The sequence below is a fragment of the Trifolium pratense genome, linkage group LG1 (genome assembly GCF_020283565.1).
Source record: "Trifolium pratense cultivar HEN17-A07 linkage group LG1, ARS_RC_1.1, whole genome shotgun sequence".
In the NCBI taxonomy this organism is placed as follows: domain Eukaryota; kingdom Viridiplantae; phylum Streptophyta; class Magnoliopsida; order Fabales; family Fabaceae; genus Trifolium; species Trifolium pratense.
This window is the reverse complement of record NC_060059.1, coordinates 47,046,392-47,068,281: the sequence shown is the minus strand read 5'-3', so window position 1 is coordinate 47,068,281 and position 21,890 is coordinate 47,046,392. Positions and strand designations below refer to the sequence as shown.

The window sequence follows — 21,890 nt, the reverse complement described above, 5'->3', positions numbered from 1 at the left end:
TTTTTTTTTTTTACAAAGATAAGAAATATGTGGCCTAGTTGACCTTAATTAACTATTTTCATCTGAGTATTTCTGTTAAGTATAACAACTTTATATCATCAAACAGAATAGATGGAAAATGCATAGTTTCATTGCTAAAATCACATAAGTTGGCAACAATCAGAAGAGTTGGGGTACGTCAGATGGTAAGTTCTGTTTATACGGTTATACCTATTAATTAGCACTCACAACTGTTAATAAATTAAGACCATACATAACAAGATTAAAGTTTATCTAAATAGAGATAGATATAGAAAATATATAATATAGATAGCATAGAAAAGCAACATGTGGATTTCCATAGTATCTTGTTTTCATAGATCAGATATACTCCCATTTGCTCCATAGAATAGCTATTCCAATTTGCTCATAGCTTGATGTAAGTGTCTGAAATCATAAGAAAGCACCAATCTTCCATCCATTCTCTCCAATACAAAACTTTCAACCAACACATAACAACTCAATTTCTTCCATTTATCTTCAACTTTTGTTACTCTCACTGGTCTTCCAGTTGCAGCAATCCGTCCAAATATTTCTTGTTCCCATTTCATTGCTTTAACAACTTCCAACCTCAATCCAACACTAGTCTCTTCTCCCACACATTTTCAACACTCTTAAACTACAAAACTCCACCAACCGATCTATTTTCATCCAAAACAGCTTTCCTTCCTGCAACCTCAGCAACTTTTGCTTGAATAGCAACATCTACAAGTACATTATTCTCTTTATTGTTTTCATTTTCTTTTGAAACTATCTTCTCCCATCGTTGCACAAGTGTTAGCTCATAAAACATTGACATCTTCATCCGCTTTTTTAATTTCATTCTTTCCTTCACAAACATAAAAGGGCAATATACCACTTTCCAACAACCACAGATTTAGAGCGATCGTTGGACATTGGAAAGTCGAAATTTGGTAGCTTGGAACGCAAGGAATCATTTGAACCTAAAGCTTGTTCTAAATGGTAATTGTGAGGAGTACTAGCACTAATACTCCACCCGTATTCCCTTAATACACCAGGAGAGATTCCATCTGATGCAACCAATTGCCTGGAAAAAAAATTCATTCATGATTAACTCAACCTGCTGATAATCTTGAAAGGTTCCAACGGTCTTGGTTGAACCAATGGTCCAATCAAACTACTCAAAATAATTTATATCAACTTGTGCTATTATATTCTTATTTTAATAATTAATTAAACTAATTTACTTAGTTAAAAAAATTCACATATAGGGTCTATTTTAAATTTAGTTATAATAATTATTAATTTATTTATTATTTTAACACACGCACATGCGAATGCACGCACGTACATTAGAAGAGGATTGATGAATTGAATGATTCTTTTCCATTTTTTGTTTTTAGATACATGGTAGAAAAGGATGTAGTTTCTTAAATTGGTTTGATGAAGAGATGACAACGCGTGGAAAAGAAATTATTTTATCTCTAATGAAGAGGATTGATAAATTGAAGAACAATCAAATCGGGACATGTTACTACTGACGGTTTTTTATACGGTTAGGACGCAATCAAACTACTCAAAATAATTTATATTAACTTGTGCTATTATATTCTTCAATAACTTAAGCACCAATCTTCCATCCATTCTCTTCAATACAAAACTTTCAACCAACACATAACTAAATTTCTTCCATTTATCTTCAACTTTTGTTACCCTCACTTGTCTTCCGGTTCCAGCAATTCATCCAAATCTCTCTCGTTCCCATTTCATTGCTTTAACAACTTCCAACCTCAATCCAACACTAGTCTCTTCTCCCACATCTTCAACACTCTTAAACCACAAAACTCCATCAACCAATCTATTTTCATGCCAAACAGCTTTCCTTCCTGCAACCTCAGCAACTTCTGCTTGAATAGCAACATCTACAAGTACATTATTCTCTCTATTGTTTTCATTTTATTTTGAAACTATCTTCTCCCATCGTTGCACAAGTGTTAGCTCATAAAACATTGACATCTTCATCCGCTCTTTTAATTTCATTTTTTCCTTCACAAACATAAAAGGGCAATACCACTTTCCAACAACCACAGATTTAGAGCGATCGTTGGACATTGGAAAGTCGAAATTTGGTAGCTTGGAACGCAAGGAATCATTTGAACCTAAAGCTTGTTCTAAATGGTAATTGTGAGGAGTAATAGCACTAATACTCCACCCGTATTCCCTTAATACACCAGGAGGGATTCCATCCGATGCAACCGATTTTGCCTGATAAAAATATCCATTCATGATTAACTCAACCTGCTGATAATCGTTGAAAGGTTCCAACGGTCTTGGTTGAATCAATGGTTCAATCAAACTACTCAAAATAATTTATATTAACTTGTGCTATTATTTTAATAATTAATTAAACTAATATTCTTAGTTAACAAAAATTCACAAATAGGATCTATTTTAAAATGTAGTTATAATAATTATTAATTTATTTATTATTTTAACACACGCACACGCGAATGCACGCATGCACGCTATATCTTGATCTTTGATATGAATTAGATTGTACATGAATAGAAGTCAATCACTCTTAACACAACTTATTTGATAGAAGATGATAAATATTACAATTTCCCCGAAGTTTTGTAGTCAATTCACGAATATGATGACAACTTAATCGTGAAAATATATCACTTTCTTCGCTTGTGATGACCAACTATTTTCACGATTTCTATGACTACCCTTGTCTCTTTCTTCTAGTTCACTGTGTCCGTTTACCATTTTTCTACTTATCCTTCCTATCTTTTTTGTTGAAACAGTTTTTATACATGCATTGAACCATTGATTCTCTACTACACAAATGCAACAATTCTATCCTCTCTGGCTCTATCATTTTGGCATTCACCTTCAGTTCCCTTCCGCCATTTTTCTTTCATTTTTCAATATTTGACTTTAATAATAAAGGATAATAAATCTTTTTTATTTTATATGGAATTTGTTTTTAGAACAAGTATCAAGAATGGTGAACTTCTTAGAGATTTTGATTGGGTGGTTTTTGTTGGTTAACAGTATTTACAAAGATGGGTAATTTGAATAGTCCTTTTGGTCTGACCTTGGTGAAGAACATAAGGCGACTGGTTGATATGGAGTGGGAAGTTCACATCAATCATGCTTATAGAGAATCAAACCAGTGTGTTGATGCTTTGGCCAACATTGGGTGCACCTTAGATAAATAGACTATCTATTATGAGGATTGTCCTTTGTCAATTAGAGATCTATTGTTAGCTGATGTAATGAGGATTACTTATTCCTAGAGTTATTTCCGTGTAATTTTTTTCCTTTGGGCTTGGGCCCTCTATTCTATAAAAAAAAAAAAAGTATTTACAAAATCCCCACTTTCTCTATTCTCACTTTCTTCTTACAACCAAACACACCCTTAAATTAAGTTGAACTGAAAAATGGTAAGGATGTGTCATCTTTGTTATGCAGATTTTGGGACAGACTCCGACCTCCACAGTCTCTCTATCCAACCATAATTGATATTGCTAAGTAATGTGATTTGTAAAACTATGATTCAGCTGGAATATCCAAAATGGTTATCTGGTGATGAAGATGACAGCCATTGACTACACGGATTAAAAGTCAAATGAAAGTATAGAAGAGTGACTATATCATAATACTTGCATACCAGAGATAAATGATAGGTGACATTGAAAATTTAATTTAACAACAGTTTGGAATTGTATTTTCTTGAGAAAATAATGCCACATACATTGCCATATTCATCTTTGTATCATACTACCAAGAAAATTATTAGCACTTCTATAAGATTGAAATGAAATAAAACCAATATTCAAAGTCAACTAGCAGCAGAAAAAATAAATTGAAGGTTGTGTGCTTGATACAACGCAGAGTTGCCCTGAATTGCAGGCCGGTCAACAAGATGCCACAATTCGGGTTGTTGGAAAGGTGTTATCGGTTCCATGACATGAATCATAAGTATTACAGAATAGGTAGTCCATATGAAATCGACTTCCAGCGTATTCTCATTAAAAATCTTGACAAACCATTCAACGGATTGGAATCAGGACTTGTTTGTTTCTTTTGTATCAACATGTCTCCAAGGGTTGAGAGCCTCTCTAACTGCCTGAGCATCTGGGGAATTCTCCCAGGCGCGCTTTTCTGACTCCAAAACAGTTACTTTGTCATCTGCATAATGCAAAATCAAAGTGAAACAAATTCAAATTTTGTAAAGCTAAATCCTTTGATGAAGACAGAATTTGAGAGAGAATACAAATATCCTCTTCATATGCAAAATATCAAGTTAATTGGATAATTTGACCAAAATAAATTATGTATAAGACATGGAGGACTTTGTTTAAATTTACGTAAATTCATTCGAAAATAACTTCTCAAGAATATAATGAAGGGGATTCCTAAGAATTATTTATTAACGTGGACTGTGGAACCAGTATAAGAAGGAATTATAAAAAGAAATTGTAAATAAAATTTCATACTAACTTCATGGGAATCAATTTCCCCAACCCTTCTCCATTGGGAATAAAATCATGGGAATGTGGAAGTTATTTGTTTTCTCATGGAAAACTATAATATCCAATAATACTAATTTTTTTAACCAACATGGGGAATACGTCATCCGTTGGGCAAGATATTATTGCACCTAGTGAAAGGGTCTTGAGAGTTTATCAAAGAAAGAAGTTTAGGGACAATAAATAGGCCTCTGTTTGTATATTTTGCGAGGCAGCAGTTGGGGCCTTAGGGGTCAGTTAGAGTAGTTAGGTTGTTATTTCTGTTAGTCTTTTCTGTTATGGTCAATCTATAAATAGATTCCTCTGTTTCTAGTTTAGGTATCTCAAAAATTCATTGAGTTGTCTTTTTTGTTTTGATGGGTGGGCACAATGGAGAGCAGAGTCAGCACCGTGGAAAAATTGGAATGTGAACAAGAGAAGTTGCTGACTAAGTTGAAGGCTGACATGGAACCAACCAAAGAAAGTTTACTGGATGTGAATTGTGAAATAAAAGAATTACTTCTTGACTTCAGGAATAAGACGATGCCATCAGAATCGACAAAGGCGAGAAACCAGACGGATAAGATCCGGACAAGCATAAATCTGACGAAGGTGATGAGAAACTGCGACACTCGTGGTTGAAACGAGTGAAATTACGCACCTTTAAGCGAAGCAACCCTGTGGGTTGGGCTGCAAGGGCTGAGAGATTTATGGAAGTGCAGAGTGTCAAAACCTCTGAAAGATCAAGCTTAGCCTTCATCAATATGGAGGGGAATGCAGTCCATTGGTTCCAATGTTGGCACCAAAAATCCAAGAATGCTTCTTGGGCGGAGTTTGTGACGGCACGGTTGCAACGATGCGGAGGAAGTAGATGTGGAACTGTGTGCGAAAGGCTCGCGGCGATACGAAAAGGGGAGAGTGGAAAATTAGATCCAAGATTTTGAACTCTTGGTGTCTGAAGCAACTCTGATCCCAGAAGAACAACTGATGGGGTATTTCTTTGCAGGATTGCGTCAAAAATATTCGTAATCATATACATCCTCATGACCCACAAAGTTTGATTCGAGCCATGGAGATAGCGCGCGACGTGGGAGAAACTTTAAAAGAAATGAGCTAAATAGGACGGTCTAAAAATCAAAATTCAAGTTCTAGGTTTCGTTATCAAGGAGGAGGTGTTGTGTCGCATGTTGCTGCTTCTGGGGGAATACAACAGCATGCTAATTTCAAATGGAGGAGGTCATTTTAAGATCAATGGCAGCAGAGCAAATGTGCAAAATTCAGGGGCTAAACTAGGAGACAAAACAAAATGTGGTTCAAGAAACAGGAGTTTTTGATATCTCTCTTACCTGGAGCATCTGAAACGAAGGGTGGAGGGAAGGTGCGTTTGTTGTGGCTTGGCTTATGGTCCGGGTCATTGTTGTCCATAGAAGAACTTAATGGCAATCATATTGGCCGAGGATGAGAAATTAAATGATGAGGGAAAAATCACAAAAATTGAAGTAGAGGAAATGGAGGTGATGGAACAAGAGTGCAAGTCATTGGACCTGCACAAGTGTTAAGCAGGAGGATTGAGTCAAGCACACATTATAAGCAACTTATAAATAGATTTCCCTGTTTCTAGTTTAGGCATCTCGACTATTTGTTGACTGGTTTATCCGGTGTGAGGGGAGAATAGCTCCTTTGTGTAATCTTTTCTTTTGTATGAATAAACTCAGGGGCGAATGTATCCCTTTCTGCTTGTGGGTTGTTCAAAGTATCCTGGCATATCCCCTACCTACCTATATATATATATATATATATATATATATATATATATATATATATATATATATATATATATATATATATATATATATATATATATATATATATATATATATATATATATATATATATATATATATATATATATATATATCACAGGAGAGTATTTAGATGACTTAAAACAAACACACTATATGATGGGGGCCTATGACATTTCCCCAAAACTCATTTTCCATTGAAAGACCGTGATACTACACATAACTCAAAATTCACTACATTAAGTAGTGATGTATCATGTAGTAACGGTAGCAATATATTTTACTTTAAGATAGTAATAGAATAACCAGAACCACTATTCTGCTACTGTACAGCCCAGCAGTTCATACTACCATATCAAACAATAATTTGAAATCGGAATTTCTATATAATAGATTTTTAAAGGCAGTATTATGAGAACATGAAATGGAAAATACATGAAAAGGAAAAGATGAAAAGAGTATTTAAAGAATGAGTAAGGAAATTTTTCACACAGAAGCCAGTTTTGACCATGAAAAATTCCATGGAAGCACCAACCAAAGCCGACGCAACCCCAATCTTGACGTACCAATCGAGAAACTTCATTTTCATCTGGATGAAATTGCAACAATGATTATTAAATGAACAAGAATTGCATGTGAAACAAACTAAAGGTTAGATTAATCAGGTATTCTGAAGGGAAATTGAAAGGGGAAAAGGTAGACACGAGAGAGATCAGAATTTGAGAATAGTTATTACCAAACAATTGCAATTCACTTTTTTTTTTATTTGGGTCTCGTCCAAGTCCCTGCTTGTGTCACGCCACAAGATCTTCAATGGAGGAGATTGGTACTAGGTTTTTATTTGGGAACGCCGTGCCAGAGAATAAGAAGATGAAGCGCGATTCACCTTTTTTTTTTTTTTTTTAATTTTACATACACTCTCTATCACACACCATAAATAATTAGCCACGTCATCCCTCTCTTTTATTTGTTCACCTGTTAACCGGTTGTATAGGTTGAGATGAGTTGAGATCCTCTCTATTTTTTATGTTTTCCATTTTTTTTATTATCAAAGTTTTTAAATATTTTGGGGTGTATAAATGACATTTGGATCACTTGATGTCACATTTTTGCATTTATATTCCCAAAACTATATAATAATGGAGGAAATGGGAAGAATTGAAAATGGAGAGAATCCTAACTCGATTGAGATATATGCAATTTACACGCAAAAAATAAAATAAAATAAAATTACAATCCATGTATTAGAGATATAGTTAGTTGCATTAGTTACTAGTTAGTTAGACTATAAATAAGTCAATTGTAAGGGTGGACAACAGGCCGGTTTGGGTCGGTACGGGCCCAAAACCTCAAACCGGCCCAATCCACAGGTGGAGATTATTAGCCTATACCGAACTGAATCTGGAAATCGGGTTAAACGGGTTTGGGTTTAACGGGTACCGGGTAAGGCGGATGGATTTTTGCGAGTTGAGCTAGTTGTAGCCCAATTGATCTTCTTTTTTTTTAGTGGGCTTTTTTGTTTTTTTTTCTTCTTATAACAGTCCAATTCATTTTTTTTGCTCTTTTTTTGCCAGATGAGTCAAAATCTGAGCCTTTTTATATCTTGGATATATTTTTATTTATGACCTTTTTTGCTGTCATTTTTCATTGGACACTTTTGGCCAATATTAATTATAAGTAAAATACAATATAAATAACAAGTATAAAATATTCAACAAACCACTTGTTGAGATAATAAACATATAACCATGTTAAGTTTTGGTTACAAGTAATTAGATAATAAACACCTACTAATTGTTTAATTTGACTCTACAACTAACTATATTATATAATATATTACAATAAATGACTGCATGGTTTATGACTTCAGTGTCATTTTTAATAACACCTACTAATAGATATTACAAAGTCACCGATTCAAGAAGCAACATGCCCAGGGATTCATCTTGCATTCAATCAACAAACTGTGAAATTAAATATTGCATTCAATCAGCAAATATAAAATACAATTCTCAAGAAATAATTTAAACATTTTAATCAAGGAATCAACAGTTTCACACAGGGCATTGAGATTTGATCTCCTAAAATATCACGAACAACAAAAGTAAATAAAAATTATCATAAAAAAATAATTAAGTTAATGTAAAATCATGTTAGTAAAAGTTAATAAAGAAATAACATTGATGCATATTCTTCCATCGATAAAAAATATATCGATTAAATCAATCTGATCTCAAACTCTGAAATTTTGCATTCTTTACATTCAATTCTAATTATCATAATCTTGAGTCTCCACATTTTATATGTATTTTTTATGGTTATATTATCAATGGAGAGAAACTTGTAGCCATAGATTTTTAAAAGAAACCATAAACGATAACCATGATGATAAATCAATCTCAGATGTTTAGCATGGGAATTGATGTAGGGGCAAGGACGAGTTTTTCCCTCCTCAAACCAAAACTCATAAAGTTTAAGTATCCCAATACTCGTCTCAATTCTTAACGGAGATAATAAGTAGAACCTCAAACTCATATCTGACGGGGTTCAGGTATCCCCAATAGGGTTCGGATATCCCCATTTCCCTCCACCCACATAAATTTGGATTGTATTTTAGTATTTTTTTTTTATTAAAAAGTCTCAAACCCAAAAAAAATTATTCCAACAATATAATTTTTTTAAACAAGAAAAAAATATGGAGCAAAACAATTGTTTAAATACTCAACTCAAAAATAAAATTTCGATGTAAGTATTAATATCTCCATTATTCCGCTCATCTTCCTTGAGTCATTTTCCATCTTCCTATGAAGAAAATTTTTTATTTTTTATTTTTTTGGTGAGTAAAGAGGGCAAAGCCCAAAGAGAAAGAAACACTACAGAACTACTCTAACACTCCTAGGCATGCAAGCCCTGGATACATCATCAAAGAGGATTTGTTGGAGTTCCCTAGGAGGATCCTCCAAAATTCTCACATCATATGAACTCTGGTTGAGACTAAAACTAGCTAGCCAATCCGCACATCTATTTCCTTCGCGCCATGTGTGTTTAAACATAACGTGCCACTGTAGGTTCGAGAGGTCTTGGATACGATTAACCAAGATAGGAGTTTTTCCATTGAGCTTGCACCTTCCCGTTACCATATCAATCAGAAGCTTGGAGTCACTTTCCACTATGAGGTGTGTATACCCTTGTCTTCTCGCCATTTCCATTCCCGTAAACATTCTCCACATTTCAGCATGAAGAGCATCACAATCTCTGATCCTTTGTGTATACCCTTTTAGCCACCGACCATCTGAGTCCCGAAAAAGACCGCCACATCCTGCAATGTTCATTGAGTCCTTGTATGCCCCATCACAGTTAAGCTTGATCCAATCTCCATGTGGATTTTTCCATCCGATGTAAATTGTTTCACGTTATCTACGAATTCCCGTCATGAGAGTACGTTCATATTGCTCAATATCCTTAGTCATCCTAAGAATCACTTGTGATGGATCATTAGGTCGTTGAAAGTCTTCTTCAAAAATGGCTTTGTTTCTCCAATTCCAAAGGTGCCAACAGGCCACCATGAAAATTGATTGCCAGCTCCCCTCTTGACTCCCAATGTCTCTGTTGTTTAAGTTCATGAAAATCCACTCCCTGCAATCAAAAGAAAAAAAAAATTAGTAATTTGATTAGAACTTACTAACTTGATCCAAATGCGAGTTGCAAAAATGCAATCCCTAAGAGTGTGAATAACAGTCTCATCGTCATTTACACAAATAGAGCAAATAGGTGAAACTCCTACTCCCCACTTGCTTCTACGAGCATTTGTTAAAAGACGGCCATGAGCTGTAATCCACATAAAAGTTTGGATCCGATGAGGCCCCTTCCAAGCCCAAATCTTATTCCAATCCCCATTTATGTGATGGTCATTCCCATGTTGCAAATCATAAGCGCTTTTAATGGTGAAATGATGGGTATTAGTGTCTTTCCAACCAATCGTATCATCTCTGTCTGTACCAATAGGTGCCGGAATAGCCATTATTTGGCTCATTATGTTGGGATTGAGATGAGTATGTAGAAAATTAAGATCCCAATGTCCTTCCGTCGTCAAGACATCTTTAACCAAAAGAGTTGTGTCAATTATGTTATTAGTGGCATTTATCATTAGAGGAGAGCCATTAGGAGTCCATTTATCCATCCAAAAGTTGATACTGTTACCATCCCCCAATTGCCATACAATGTGATTTTGGAATTGCTCCCAAATGCTAGACAAGGCTTTCCACAGAGGGGAGTCATAGGGCTGGGAACTAATCTCATATTGAAGGTCTTTATTTCTTCCGTACTTACTATAGAGCACTTGGCACCAAAGATCATCAAGCTTATTAATCAAGTTCCAAAGAATCTTCATGAGAAAAGCTTCATTCATAAGACGAGGGCTTTTAAATCCTAGCCCCCCATCATTCTTGGATAAACAACATATATCCCACCCAATCAAATGAGGTTTGCGTCGCTCCTCTTTGTCACCCCACAAAAAACCCCTTTGAATCTTCTCCATATCATCACAAAGAGTTTTAGGGAGTTTAGCATACTGCATGTGATAGTAAGGGATTGAACTAAGCACAGACTTTGATAAGGTAAGTCTACCCGCAAAGCTCAGGCACTGCTGCTTCTAGGGTTGGGAATAGGCCAGGCGGCCTACAGGGGCCTTCGGCCTGGCCTATATAAGCCTGGCCTGGCCTGGCCTGGTTATTAAAAATGTCAGGCTTAGGCTTTGAAAACGGCCTGTTTACATAAATAGGCCAGGCTTAGGCTTCTAAAAAGGCCTACGAAGCCTGATAGGCCGGCCTGTTTATAATAATTATTATTTATATAATATTATTATTTATATCTTATAAAAAAATATTATTTATATAAATATTATTAGCTTTTAATTATTGCGACTTTTCGTAATCGTATTTGTTATTTGATTAGTTTTTAATTATTGTGTTAATTATATTATTAGCTTTTTCTTAATGTTGTAGAAATTATAAAAATTTAAATGTGAACTTTTTAAGGCCTGTTTAGCCTATTTAAAAAAACTATATAGAGAAGTTTTAATGTAACACAGGCTTTTAAACAGGCTACAAGGTCAGGCCAGGCTTTTAAAAGGCTCAGGCCAGGCCAAAAAAAATATCATTTGATAGGCCACATGCCAGGCTTAGGCCTGAAAAAAAATCGTAGGCCAGGCTCAGGCCTGTCAAGGCCTGGCCTGGCCTGGCCTGTTCCCAACCCTAGCTGCTTCCAACCACTAAGTCTATTTTGAATCTTGCCAATGATGTGTTGGAACTTTCCCCTAGTTGATCGACTCCTTCCTATGAAGAATATATGAAGAAGTTGTCAACAAAATTATTTATGAAAAAGAAGATTAAAAAATGACGATAACACTTCATTTAATGTTGGTAACTAGGGGGTTCTTATGCAAAGAAAAACTATGGAATGATTGTGAAATTGACTTCCATAAAATTAAAAAGCTTGCTTCTCCAACAGTGGGAATTGCCCCACATAATAACTCTGCAAGCCGGTGAAATCGCAACACCCTAATCTGAGTGTTTGACCCACAGATTTGAACAATATTTATAGCCAGATGGTTATCAAAATCAAAATTAGGTCGAGCTCGATGGCAACTTCATCGTCTGGAGCCAAATATCATCTCAACCAACCATGGGTGTTTCTTCTTCAAAAGTAGTATTATTTGTCCATCAAAACTTTTATGTTCTTCGTTAATCTCCATTTCATCAGAAGATCCGAAACTTTTCTTACACTAATGCAACAAAAGAATAAACAAACAATCTTTTTGGTAGATAAATATGAAGGATTTTAAATTAGTCTTAGATCATAGATACATGATTATAGCATATTTACTTTTATTAAATAGATCAAAGAAAGGAATTGTGTACCTTGAATGACAGCGGATGAATCTACCATTGATCGAAACTGAGGAAAGGTTGAGAAGGTGCTTCTACCTCTCACTGATGAGAGATTATGCGTGTTATGTTTTCCAGTGTATCTAGCTTAATGGGATGACTAGAATATATACTCATCAGTGGAGGCAGTGACCTCTCAATAGGCTGACTAGAAAGAACGGCCCAACCCATCACGGTCCGTTCATCATTAAGCCTTATATTAAATATGACAAGTAATTGTATTTGATATTATACACTTTTAGTTATATTTTAAATAAATAATTAAAGTAAATCCAAAATATTCAACAATCTCCCACTTGGATTACTTTAATTAGTCTTTAAAATATAACATAAGAATAGTGATAGAAGTATATCAAATATTAATAATAAAACTTGTCTTTAAAATAGTATAAGAAATATAAGATTTAAACAGTGCAGAAATTGAATACGATAAGGCAAACAAAATCATACATGTTAAACCTTAAATTTCACATAGAATGGTAAATATGGATTAACATTATAACATTAAGAATTTGTAATCCAATAATGGTCCATGCATCTAAAATGCTACAACAAACTCCCACTAACCCAAAATATAGAAGACTTAATCAAATATATATAAGTCTGTCGTTAGTGGTTCTGCCAATGAGTTTTTGATTTTATAAAAGTCATAGAATATCCACATAGGTCAAGTAATTACTAGCTTATAGGGATAGCCTATTAAGAGAATAATTACTTTTAGTTGAAATCAATAAATGTTCTACAATGTTTGACATTCAATTAATCCAAATTTTAGCAAAAATTGTGACTATGAAAATCCATAAAGAAATAGGAGACCGGAGAATCTCCGATTGGATTAACATAACCATTTAGTTTAAAGAAAATAAGATATGGATTAATGTGGCCACAAGAATGTCAATAATGAACAAATTATGATTATCCAATTCATAAGTACTTTAGGAACACAATATCATACTCGATAGGAGTATTGATATTATACGTAGTACTTACTATTTATGACCTTATAAATTGTGTAATGTTGGTAAAAGAGAAAGCACAATATATTTGCATGCTAAGAGATAATTGTGCATTTTCCAACAGAATTGACTTAAGCATCTGATTATGATGCTTCCTGAGATTAGAGAGAATTTATGTATATCTCAATATAGTAGAATGAGACTGAAATTTAAAGTCTCGTAAGTTATGCCATATTTTATTTAGCGCGCAAGAGTATATGGCAAAAGTGAGATCATAACTTTAAGTTTTGTGTTTATATCATTGTGTACATATTTCCATTGATCTCAAATATATGAACAAGAGTGAAATTTCTTATTTGAGCTCATAGTATATAATATTATGTACACACTCCCACTGATCCCACATATATAAACAAAAATGAGTGGAATTTTTTTTAGTGTTTTCATTAGTGATCACTGATATACAAATATTATGATATGTAATATTTAACAGTGGGATACTTATTTGCTAGTGCAAAATTTTCTATGTATATGTGGTTATATAATTTTATTTTATTTCAATACTAGAGTGTCACAAACTCAACCACATTTTGCACATGAATATAGCAGAATTACTAACACAAGTGGTAACTCAATATAGGGATGACAATTTGACCCATACCCAGAGGGTACCCGCAAAAATTACCCACAACGGGTAGGGTAAAAACCCGCATTTTGGGTATGGACACGGGTATGGGTAATTACCCGCAAAAATAAACGGGTATGGGTGCGGGTACGGGTACCTTAGTACCCACCCCGCCCCATACCCGCATAATATATATTTATTTGTTTTATTTATATTATTATATTATAATATATGTAAATCAATTTAAAACAATAGAACTCTACTAAATTATTACATATTTTTAATAAAAATGTTTATTTATAACATAATATAAAAATAATATGAATATTTAACATAAATATGAACTTTAACATAAGGTTAATAATAATTTTGTTTATAATTTTCATTAGTCAATATTAAAATCCTTGAAATTTTTTTAATTCTATTAAAATTATATGATATTTTATAATTGATCAATTTATTTTTAGTAAAAATGCGGGTAACGGGTACGGGTATGGGTACCTAGGTACCCATAAGGTATGGGGACGGGGGCAAAAGTTGTTACCCACGCGGGTATGGGTACGAGTATTTTTTCAATCCGTGGGTATGGGGATGGGTATTATAGTACCCTACCCATACCCTACCCATTGAGTCTCAATAATAATATAAAATCCAATATATACAAAACTTTTCAATGGCAGATTTTTATAAGTGTTGGATTTCATGGTTAACCACATATTATGCATTTAGAATTAAGGAGATTGTTAATTTTCACTTAACAATTTATAATATAAATCTCCCTATAACAAATAAAATTCTCAAAAGAATTTTTATATATAAAGTAGCTATCATATAAAGAGTATGATGATCATATATAAAAGGTTTATCATCATATGAGTGAGATTAAGTCTCTAGTATTGTAAAATAGGGTATGAGACTATATATATTAAAAGTTTAATAACTCACTCATAAAACTCAAATGCTACAATTATAGACACACACATTTGAGAAATAGTTTGGTTACACGCAGCGGAAATACACGAGACTTACATTTTATTATTATTGAGGATATATGAGAAAATAGTCATTAACTTCCATAAGTGTTGAAAAATAACAATAATATGAAATATGTCAAATATAGTGCAAATTGAAAAAATTTAATATCTCAAATGTACAATTTAAAATAATGACATAAAATAAAGAGAATTTTTCTTGATAAAATTGTTAAACATTTGAGATTTTTGACATATTGCGTTTACAAAATGAGTTTGCAAAAATATATAATGATATGGAAGTGTATAATAATTTATTAGAGAAGACTATAATTAATATCCTCAATATAAGTCTCTACGGTAGTTTTATGTCTAGAATTATGAGACAAATAAATATATTTGTTTCTTAGCTATAGTTAATTTGCATGTAGAATTTTCCTCACTCGACAAAGAATGATAATTAAAATGGTGAGATATTTTTCTTACACCAAGGAGAGGATGATCATGTTAAGCAATGTCATACCGATAGGGTATGTCCATCACGTCACACAATACATAGTGAGGATTCTCCCACTTGATAGAGAATGATAGTTGAATTTAAGGTTTGAAAATATTTTAAATAAATATTCAACTATTTCTCTACCACATGATGATCGTGTTGAGTAACGTCACACCGATAGGGTTATGTCCGCCACTTAACAAAATCAAGGGATAGATGACAATCCAATTTTATTTTATTTTATTTTTAAAAGGTTTAAATAATTCATTAATTAAAATTAGGATAATATTGGATTGCAGAATTAAGATAGTAGCTACATGCGCTATAATATATTTAGTAAAATTTCTTACTTATCGTAATCTCGGTATTAAGGATAGTAAGTAAGAAGTATAGCATTTCAATGTACGGTTTTATGTCACAACATTTTAATAGTGCCAAAGTATTTGAAATATAAGTATATAAAATTAAAGTACATTGAGTAATAACGAATATTATATTAACAACAACACACCGATAGGGTATGATTGTTGTCGATACACTTTGCATAATTGTATCCACGATAGGTGAGATTACAATTATACAAATCATTAATGTTTATGCTTAAAAGAATATGATAAAATAATACGATGCATAAACAATCTATTTAATTTACTCAATTTTAGTCATATTCAAGTAATAGAAAAACATGCTTAAAAGTATTTCAAATTAGCACATCATAAATATGACTTTATAATTTATATATGAAAGAGTGTGATAGCAAGAGTTATTATTTAAAATAAAAGTGTGTAATATAGTTTTTGTATTTTATCCAGAATAGAACTCTTAGAATAAAGTTTTAAATACTCCCACTATAACTTAAATATAAATTGAAAATGGAGTATTATCGTAAGAAAACAATATATATACGATCTTTATAGAGTTCTATTTAAATTTTTCTGGAAAAAGAATTCCACTTTTATATACATAATTGCTAAGAGAAAGAAGAAATAAATTTCTTCATATATGCAATAACAAATAATGGGTCACAAGAGGTTAAAGAATTTGATTAAATTGTGACTAACCTCATAAAGTGTGACATTCATCCTTGTCTTTAGAGTTATTGACTTTTGATGATTTGGCGAGAATACCACTTGATAGCATCATCTCAGAATATTCATGAATAAAGAATAAACCATTATAAAAGAACATACATGAGACTCTAATTATAAGTCAATGTGATTTATATAAATATTTCGTTACAAGGATGATAATAGTTTTAAAATAGCCTCAATTTCAATAAACTTATTTTGATGATATTTAAGTGATAAACAACAATGAGGCGTATAAATTTTAATTCATACTTAGAATTTTAGCATAAAAAATGCAAGATTGCATCATTGAATAAAATAAAATATATAGTTTAATATTAACTTGATCCAAATATTTAATTGCGACAAGACACTTAATTAACATAATTAGAAAGTTTATAATATTTGTCAGAAAATTAAGAACAAGTGTCTAAATTTATATTTGTCACAAAAGAATTGTTCAACTTTAAATATTTGGATCTTTATGCTAAAATAATATCAATTGAAGAATTTGATTAATAGAGTAAATACACAATTGTCCGGAATAGAACTCTCAAAATGATTTGATTTTGAATACTCCCAAAATAGTTTTTAATTTTAAATGGAGTTAATTAACAAGAAATAAGAGATTAAAGAGTTCTAAAATTCAAAATTATTCCGGACAATAGTTTATTTTATATATATAATTGCACATTTTATATTTTCACAAAAGGAGTATATGCAACTTTCTCCTTATATACAATTATATTATATAATTCAAGTCACATACCTCAGAGAGTGTAACTTTCATCCTTGTATGTATGGTCACTAAGCTTTAACAACTTTAGCCAGATTCCAGGAAGTCTTTTACGACCACATCTCAAGCAGTTCATAAAATAAACAAAGAGAAAACCCTTATATCAAGTCATAAAACTCTATTTTAATAAATCAATACAAGGATGTTATAATTTAATTTGCCTTTGAGAATTTACAAGTGGAAATTTTAACTAATAATAATAAGGCAACATATAATTTAATAATAATGATAATTTTAAATTCAATAATATACATTTGGTGTCGATAATCTCCAAAGTTTGAGCCTAAATAATTTACGATCATAACACTTTCATAGAAAATAAAATACATTAGTGTCACTACTATTTATAAAATTTTAGAAGACGGCTCAAATTAATGTTTGAGAATATGTTATTCAATAGTATGCAATTCTCACATTTAATGATTTAAATAACACCAATATTATTATCATTATTAATTTATTTTGAAGGTCATAAATCAAAATTACCATTTTGTTTCAAAATAACAGAGTAGCAATTTGAATGATATGGAATAAATTAAAATAATTTAATGACACATTAATTTGATGCAGAATGAATAATTTCTTTAAGTGTCATAAAAGAGTAAAGAAATTACCATATTAATTTTGGACCAAAATATTTTGAGAATACGAAATGAAAATTACAATTTATTCTCAAAGTAATAATTAATGTAAAATATTTTAAGTGTCCAAAATTTGTGCCAAAAGGATTAGAAAAATAAATAATAATTAATGGGCAAAAAATAAAGAATAAAATATGGAATTTTTAAGATGGCACGCTCCCCACACGCCTGAGGCGCGAGTGGCCATTGATGCTGGCTGGACCAGCTTCTTCTTTACCCAAAAAACAGGAAAACGGGTCACGAAAACCCGCGGTTTAACCCGGGTTGTTCTCTCTCTAATTGCTATGAAACGCAGCGGTTTTATGTGGCTTTTGTTCATATCGATTGGATTTATAGAAGCTACATATCAATTGAGAATTTTAATTCTTTCCCCCTTAAAAAAAAAAAATTGTTCTAAAAATTTTGAAGAGTTTTGCGTTAAACAAGAAAATCATGATATATGCATCAGAAACTTTTCTAAATATCTCAACGAGAATTTGTGATTCATGAGAAAAATTGATCGCATAACTATACAGTAAATGGGCATCAATCAACAAAACATATATCATACTTTTTATTTATTTACTGAGATATTGGATCCAAGAATTTGGAAATCAAATGACTACGCGAGTGAGCAGCGATATATTTGTTCAATTTCTATTTCTCACAGACTCACACATAGAATTGAAACCTTGTCTCTACCAAAAAAAAAAAAAAAGAATTGAAACCTTGTACAAATTAATAACCCTCATGCCAGTTTTGGTTTTCGTGTATACATAAGAAATAACGATTTGGATTATTCGTAACCATAAACACGAAAAAGAGATATATGCGATTAATTATCACTACTAAGAATGTAAATTAAAACAATAGCTATGACATGCATCTAAGCGGCTCTGATACTAATTGAAGGATTTTAAATTAGCTTTAGATATGATTACAGCATATTTACTTTTATTAAATAGATCAAAGAAAGGAATTGTGTACCTTAATGACAGTGGATGAATCCACCATTGATTGAAACTGAGGAAAGGTTGAGAAGGTGCTTCTACCTCTCACTGATGAGAGATTATGCTTGTTATGTTTCCGGTGTATCTAGCTTAATGGGATGACTAGAATATATACTCATCAGTGGAGGCAGAGAGCTCTCAATAACGGCTCAACTCATCACGATTCGTTCATCATTAAGCTTTATATTAAATATGACAAGTAATTGTATTTGATATTATCCACTTTTAGTTATATTTTAAATAAATAATTAAAGTAAATCCAAAATATTCAACAAAATAAACAAACAACTTAATTATATATAAAATTGAAATTATTACAAGAGAAAAGTTTTTTGCCTCAATAACAACAACAATTACACTATATGCTGCTGTTGTAGATCAATGGCGGCAAGAGGGTAGAAGAAAGAATGGCTTTTTTATTTAATTTCATATTTTTAGAATAATTGAGAAACTGTCGGCACGTGCAATCTTTACTTTTCACACGTTTCATCGATTTTCGTCACTATATGGTTCGCACTAGCATGGCTCGTTAAACAACAAAGGCTCCGGATCCAATTATGCAACACATAAAGCCCAGGTGTACGTTTCAATCACCTTATTTTAGCTTAAACGTTACTTTAAAAATAAAGTTGAAAATAAAAATTTTAAACTTAAAATTAAAGTTATTTGGTATTTATTATTTTTTTCAATTTAATTATCACTTTTAAGTTAAATCTATTTGGTAAAATAGATTAATAACTAACTTATCATAAATTCATATTATCTAAATTTAAAAAATAATTATCCTAATAATATAACAAACTTAAAAATAATAATAATAATAATCACTTGAAAAAGATAATTATAATAAATTCTTTTTTTATTGCTTCAAAAAAAAAATCTTTTTTTAAGTCACTTATACTAAGTTTTTTTCATTAGAAAAAAAACACTTCCTATTTTAATAATTTTATCAAAATTGTATTTGACCCTACTTCTCTTAAAAAAATAGAAAAGTAAAACATAAGGAGGGTGAAGGGACACTTGGTCTATATCGAATATGATAACTTATACCCCACAAGGCTAACTATACCCCATTAACATTAATTTGGCACATTATTAGCCACAAAGGTGGCCTTGTTTGAACATGAGACTTTGACAACATGTCACCAAATCTTTTCTTAGAACGACTCCTCCAAAGTCATATATAAAGGACCATTGACATCCATCCACAAAGGTTACACAAGTCATGCAAAGTTAGGTTTCCGTCCTAGTCAACCAATTTTGTTTACTTCTCTATTTTTTTTCTGACTATGTTGTTCTTCCCCCAATAAACTCTTTGATTGAATCCAAATTATCCACAATAATTAAGATCATCATATTCATATATACCCCTTATTTTGATTTCTATTCCAAACTATGGAGTTAAACACAACTACTACAAATCTAGAGGATGACACAATAAAAACACTCTACAATGCATCCTTAAACGGTTGTGCAAATACCTTAAAACACACTCATCCAAAACCATTCTCTAATTTTACACAAAGTTTCACTCTCTCCCTTTAGTGAAACTCCATTACATATTTCCTCTCTTCTTGGACACTTAGAATTTTGTGAAATTCTTCTAAGAAACAAACCAAGTTTCACCAATGAAGTGGACTCAAAAGGACGTTGCCCTCTTCATCTAGCTTCAGCTGAAGGACACACTGAAGTAGTGAAAGCTCTTTTGTTAGCAAACCAAGATGTTTGTTTGGTTTTTGACAAAGATGGCATGATTCCTTTGCACTTAGCTGCGAAAAGAGGACGGGTAGGAGTAATTAAGGAATTGATTAATGCTAGACCGGATTCGGTTTGGGATGATGATGGTTCTGTTCTGCACTTGTGTGTTTGGTATAACAATTTGGAGGCATTGAAGTTCATACTACAATCAGGTAGAGGAGACCAAGAGCTGTTGCTTGCCAAAAACAAAGAGGGGAATACAATTCTGCACTTAGCAGTTATGCTCAAACAAATTAAGGTAAAGTCTGATATTTAAGTAATTCATTTTAGACGTTAAATTTATTATTTTGGCGTGTTAGTGATTGGGTTTTCAATAACCATTTTTTACTTTTACAGAACATAAAATACTTACTTTTGCAGCCTGAAATAAGAACAGCAATTGCTTTGAACAGGTTAAGTTTCACAACTTTTGAGCTGTTAGAACCCTCCTCAAGAGATTTCATAAGCCTTAAAATTGAAGAGATGTTAATTGAAGCCGGGGTTATAATATCTGAGCCGCAACATGCACCATCACCAAACATAGCTAGTCAAGAGCAACAGAATCAATCTAATCAAGAACATCCAAATGAAAGAAGGAAAATGTGGGAAAACTTGTGGTACAAGTATCTACAATTCCAAGGTAATTGGATAGAAGAAACAAGGGTAACATTGATGTTGGTGGCTACTGTAATTGCCACAATGACTTTTCAATCAACAATAAGTCCACCAGGTGGTATTTGGCAAGAAAGTACACATACTGGTGGACTTAACTGCACTACTTATGGTATATGTGAAGCAGGCACTGCAGTTTTAGCTTATGCTTGGCCACATGAATTCATTAAGTTTATGACATACAACACCACTTCTTGTTAGAATATTTTATGATATTCCAATAATATTATGTGGACAAATATCTTTATATAATTATATTAGCTATTTATCAATTAGAAGCCTTAATTGATTAAGTGATCAAGTAAAGTTAAAAGGTTAATTAGATTTCTATTTAGAATTAATTAATTAATTTGATATGGGCTCAATATGAGTGGATGTCAGGATGGCCCATTTCGGAATAATGAGAACCCTAATTGGCCATCACACTATATATATAGGCTATGGTCCTCAATATACCGGACACACTGCATATCACCTCTTCTCCCCATCTGAAGAGTGCTTAGGGCATAAGGAGTCCCGTTTGAGGAAGAACCACAAGCCAACAGATACTCGTCGTCCGTCTCTCTCTTTACATTTCAGGATCGGTTTGTTCTACTTCCATCTGACGGTTAGTATCTAATGGATTCTTCTATCCAGGTATTCCTAATACTAATTCTTGATAAATCAACAT

General features: G+C 32.4%; 2 protein-coding genes and 1 pseudogene across 2 annotated transcripts; 1 reads left to right on the top strand and 2 right to left on the bottom strand.

The window, feature by feature from the left end:
* Nucleotides 1-392: 392 nt before the first annotated feature.
* On the bottom strand, nucleotides 393-2,772 carry LOC123895357 (annotated as a pseudogene).
* Nucleotides 2,773-3,708: 936 nt separating this feature from the next.
* On the bottom strand, nucleotides 3,709-7,237 carry LOC123905268. The gene is made up of 3 exons (XM_045954885.1): nucleotides 7,059-7,237; nucleotides 6,815-6,911; nucleotides 3,709-4,200 (listed from the first exon to the last, which is right to left on the bottom strand). The coding sequence occupies exons 2-3, from the start codon at nucleotides 6,909-6,911 to the stop codon at nucleotides 4,076-4,078; spliced, it is 222 nt and encodes a 73-aa protein (XP_045810841.1). The 5' UTR covers nucleotides 7,059-7,237; the 3' UTR covers nucleotides 3,709-4,075.
* Nucleotides 7,238-20,206: 12,969 nt separating this feature from the next.
* On the top strand, nucleotides 20,207-21,421 carry LOC123895347 (ankyrin repeat-containing protein ITN1-like). Its single transcript, XM_045945626.1, has 3 exons — nucleotides 20,207-20,279; nucleotides 20,398-20,807; nucleotides 20,906-21,421. The coding sequence occupies exons 1-3, from the start codon at nucleotides 20,207-20,209 to the stop codon at nucleotides 21,419-21,421; spliced, it is 999 nt and encodes a 332-aa protein (XP_045801582.1).
* The last annotated feature ends 469 nt before the right edge of the window (nucleotides 21,422-21,890 follow it).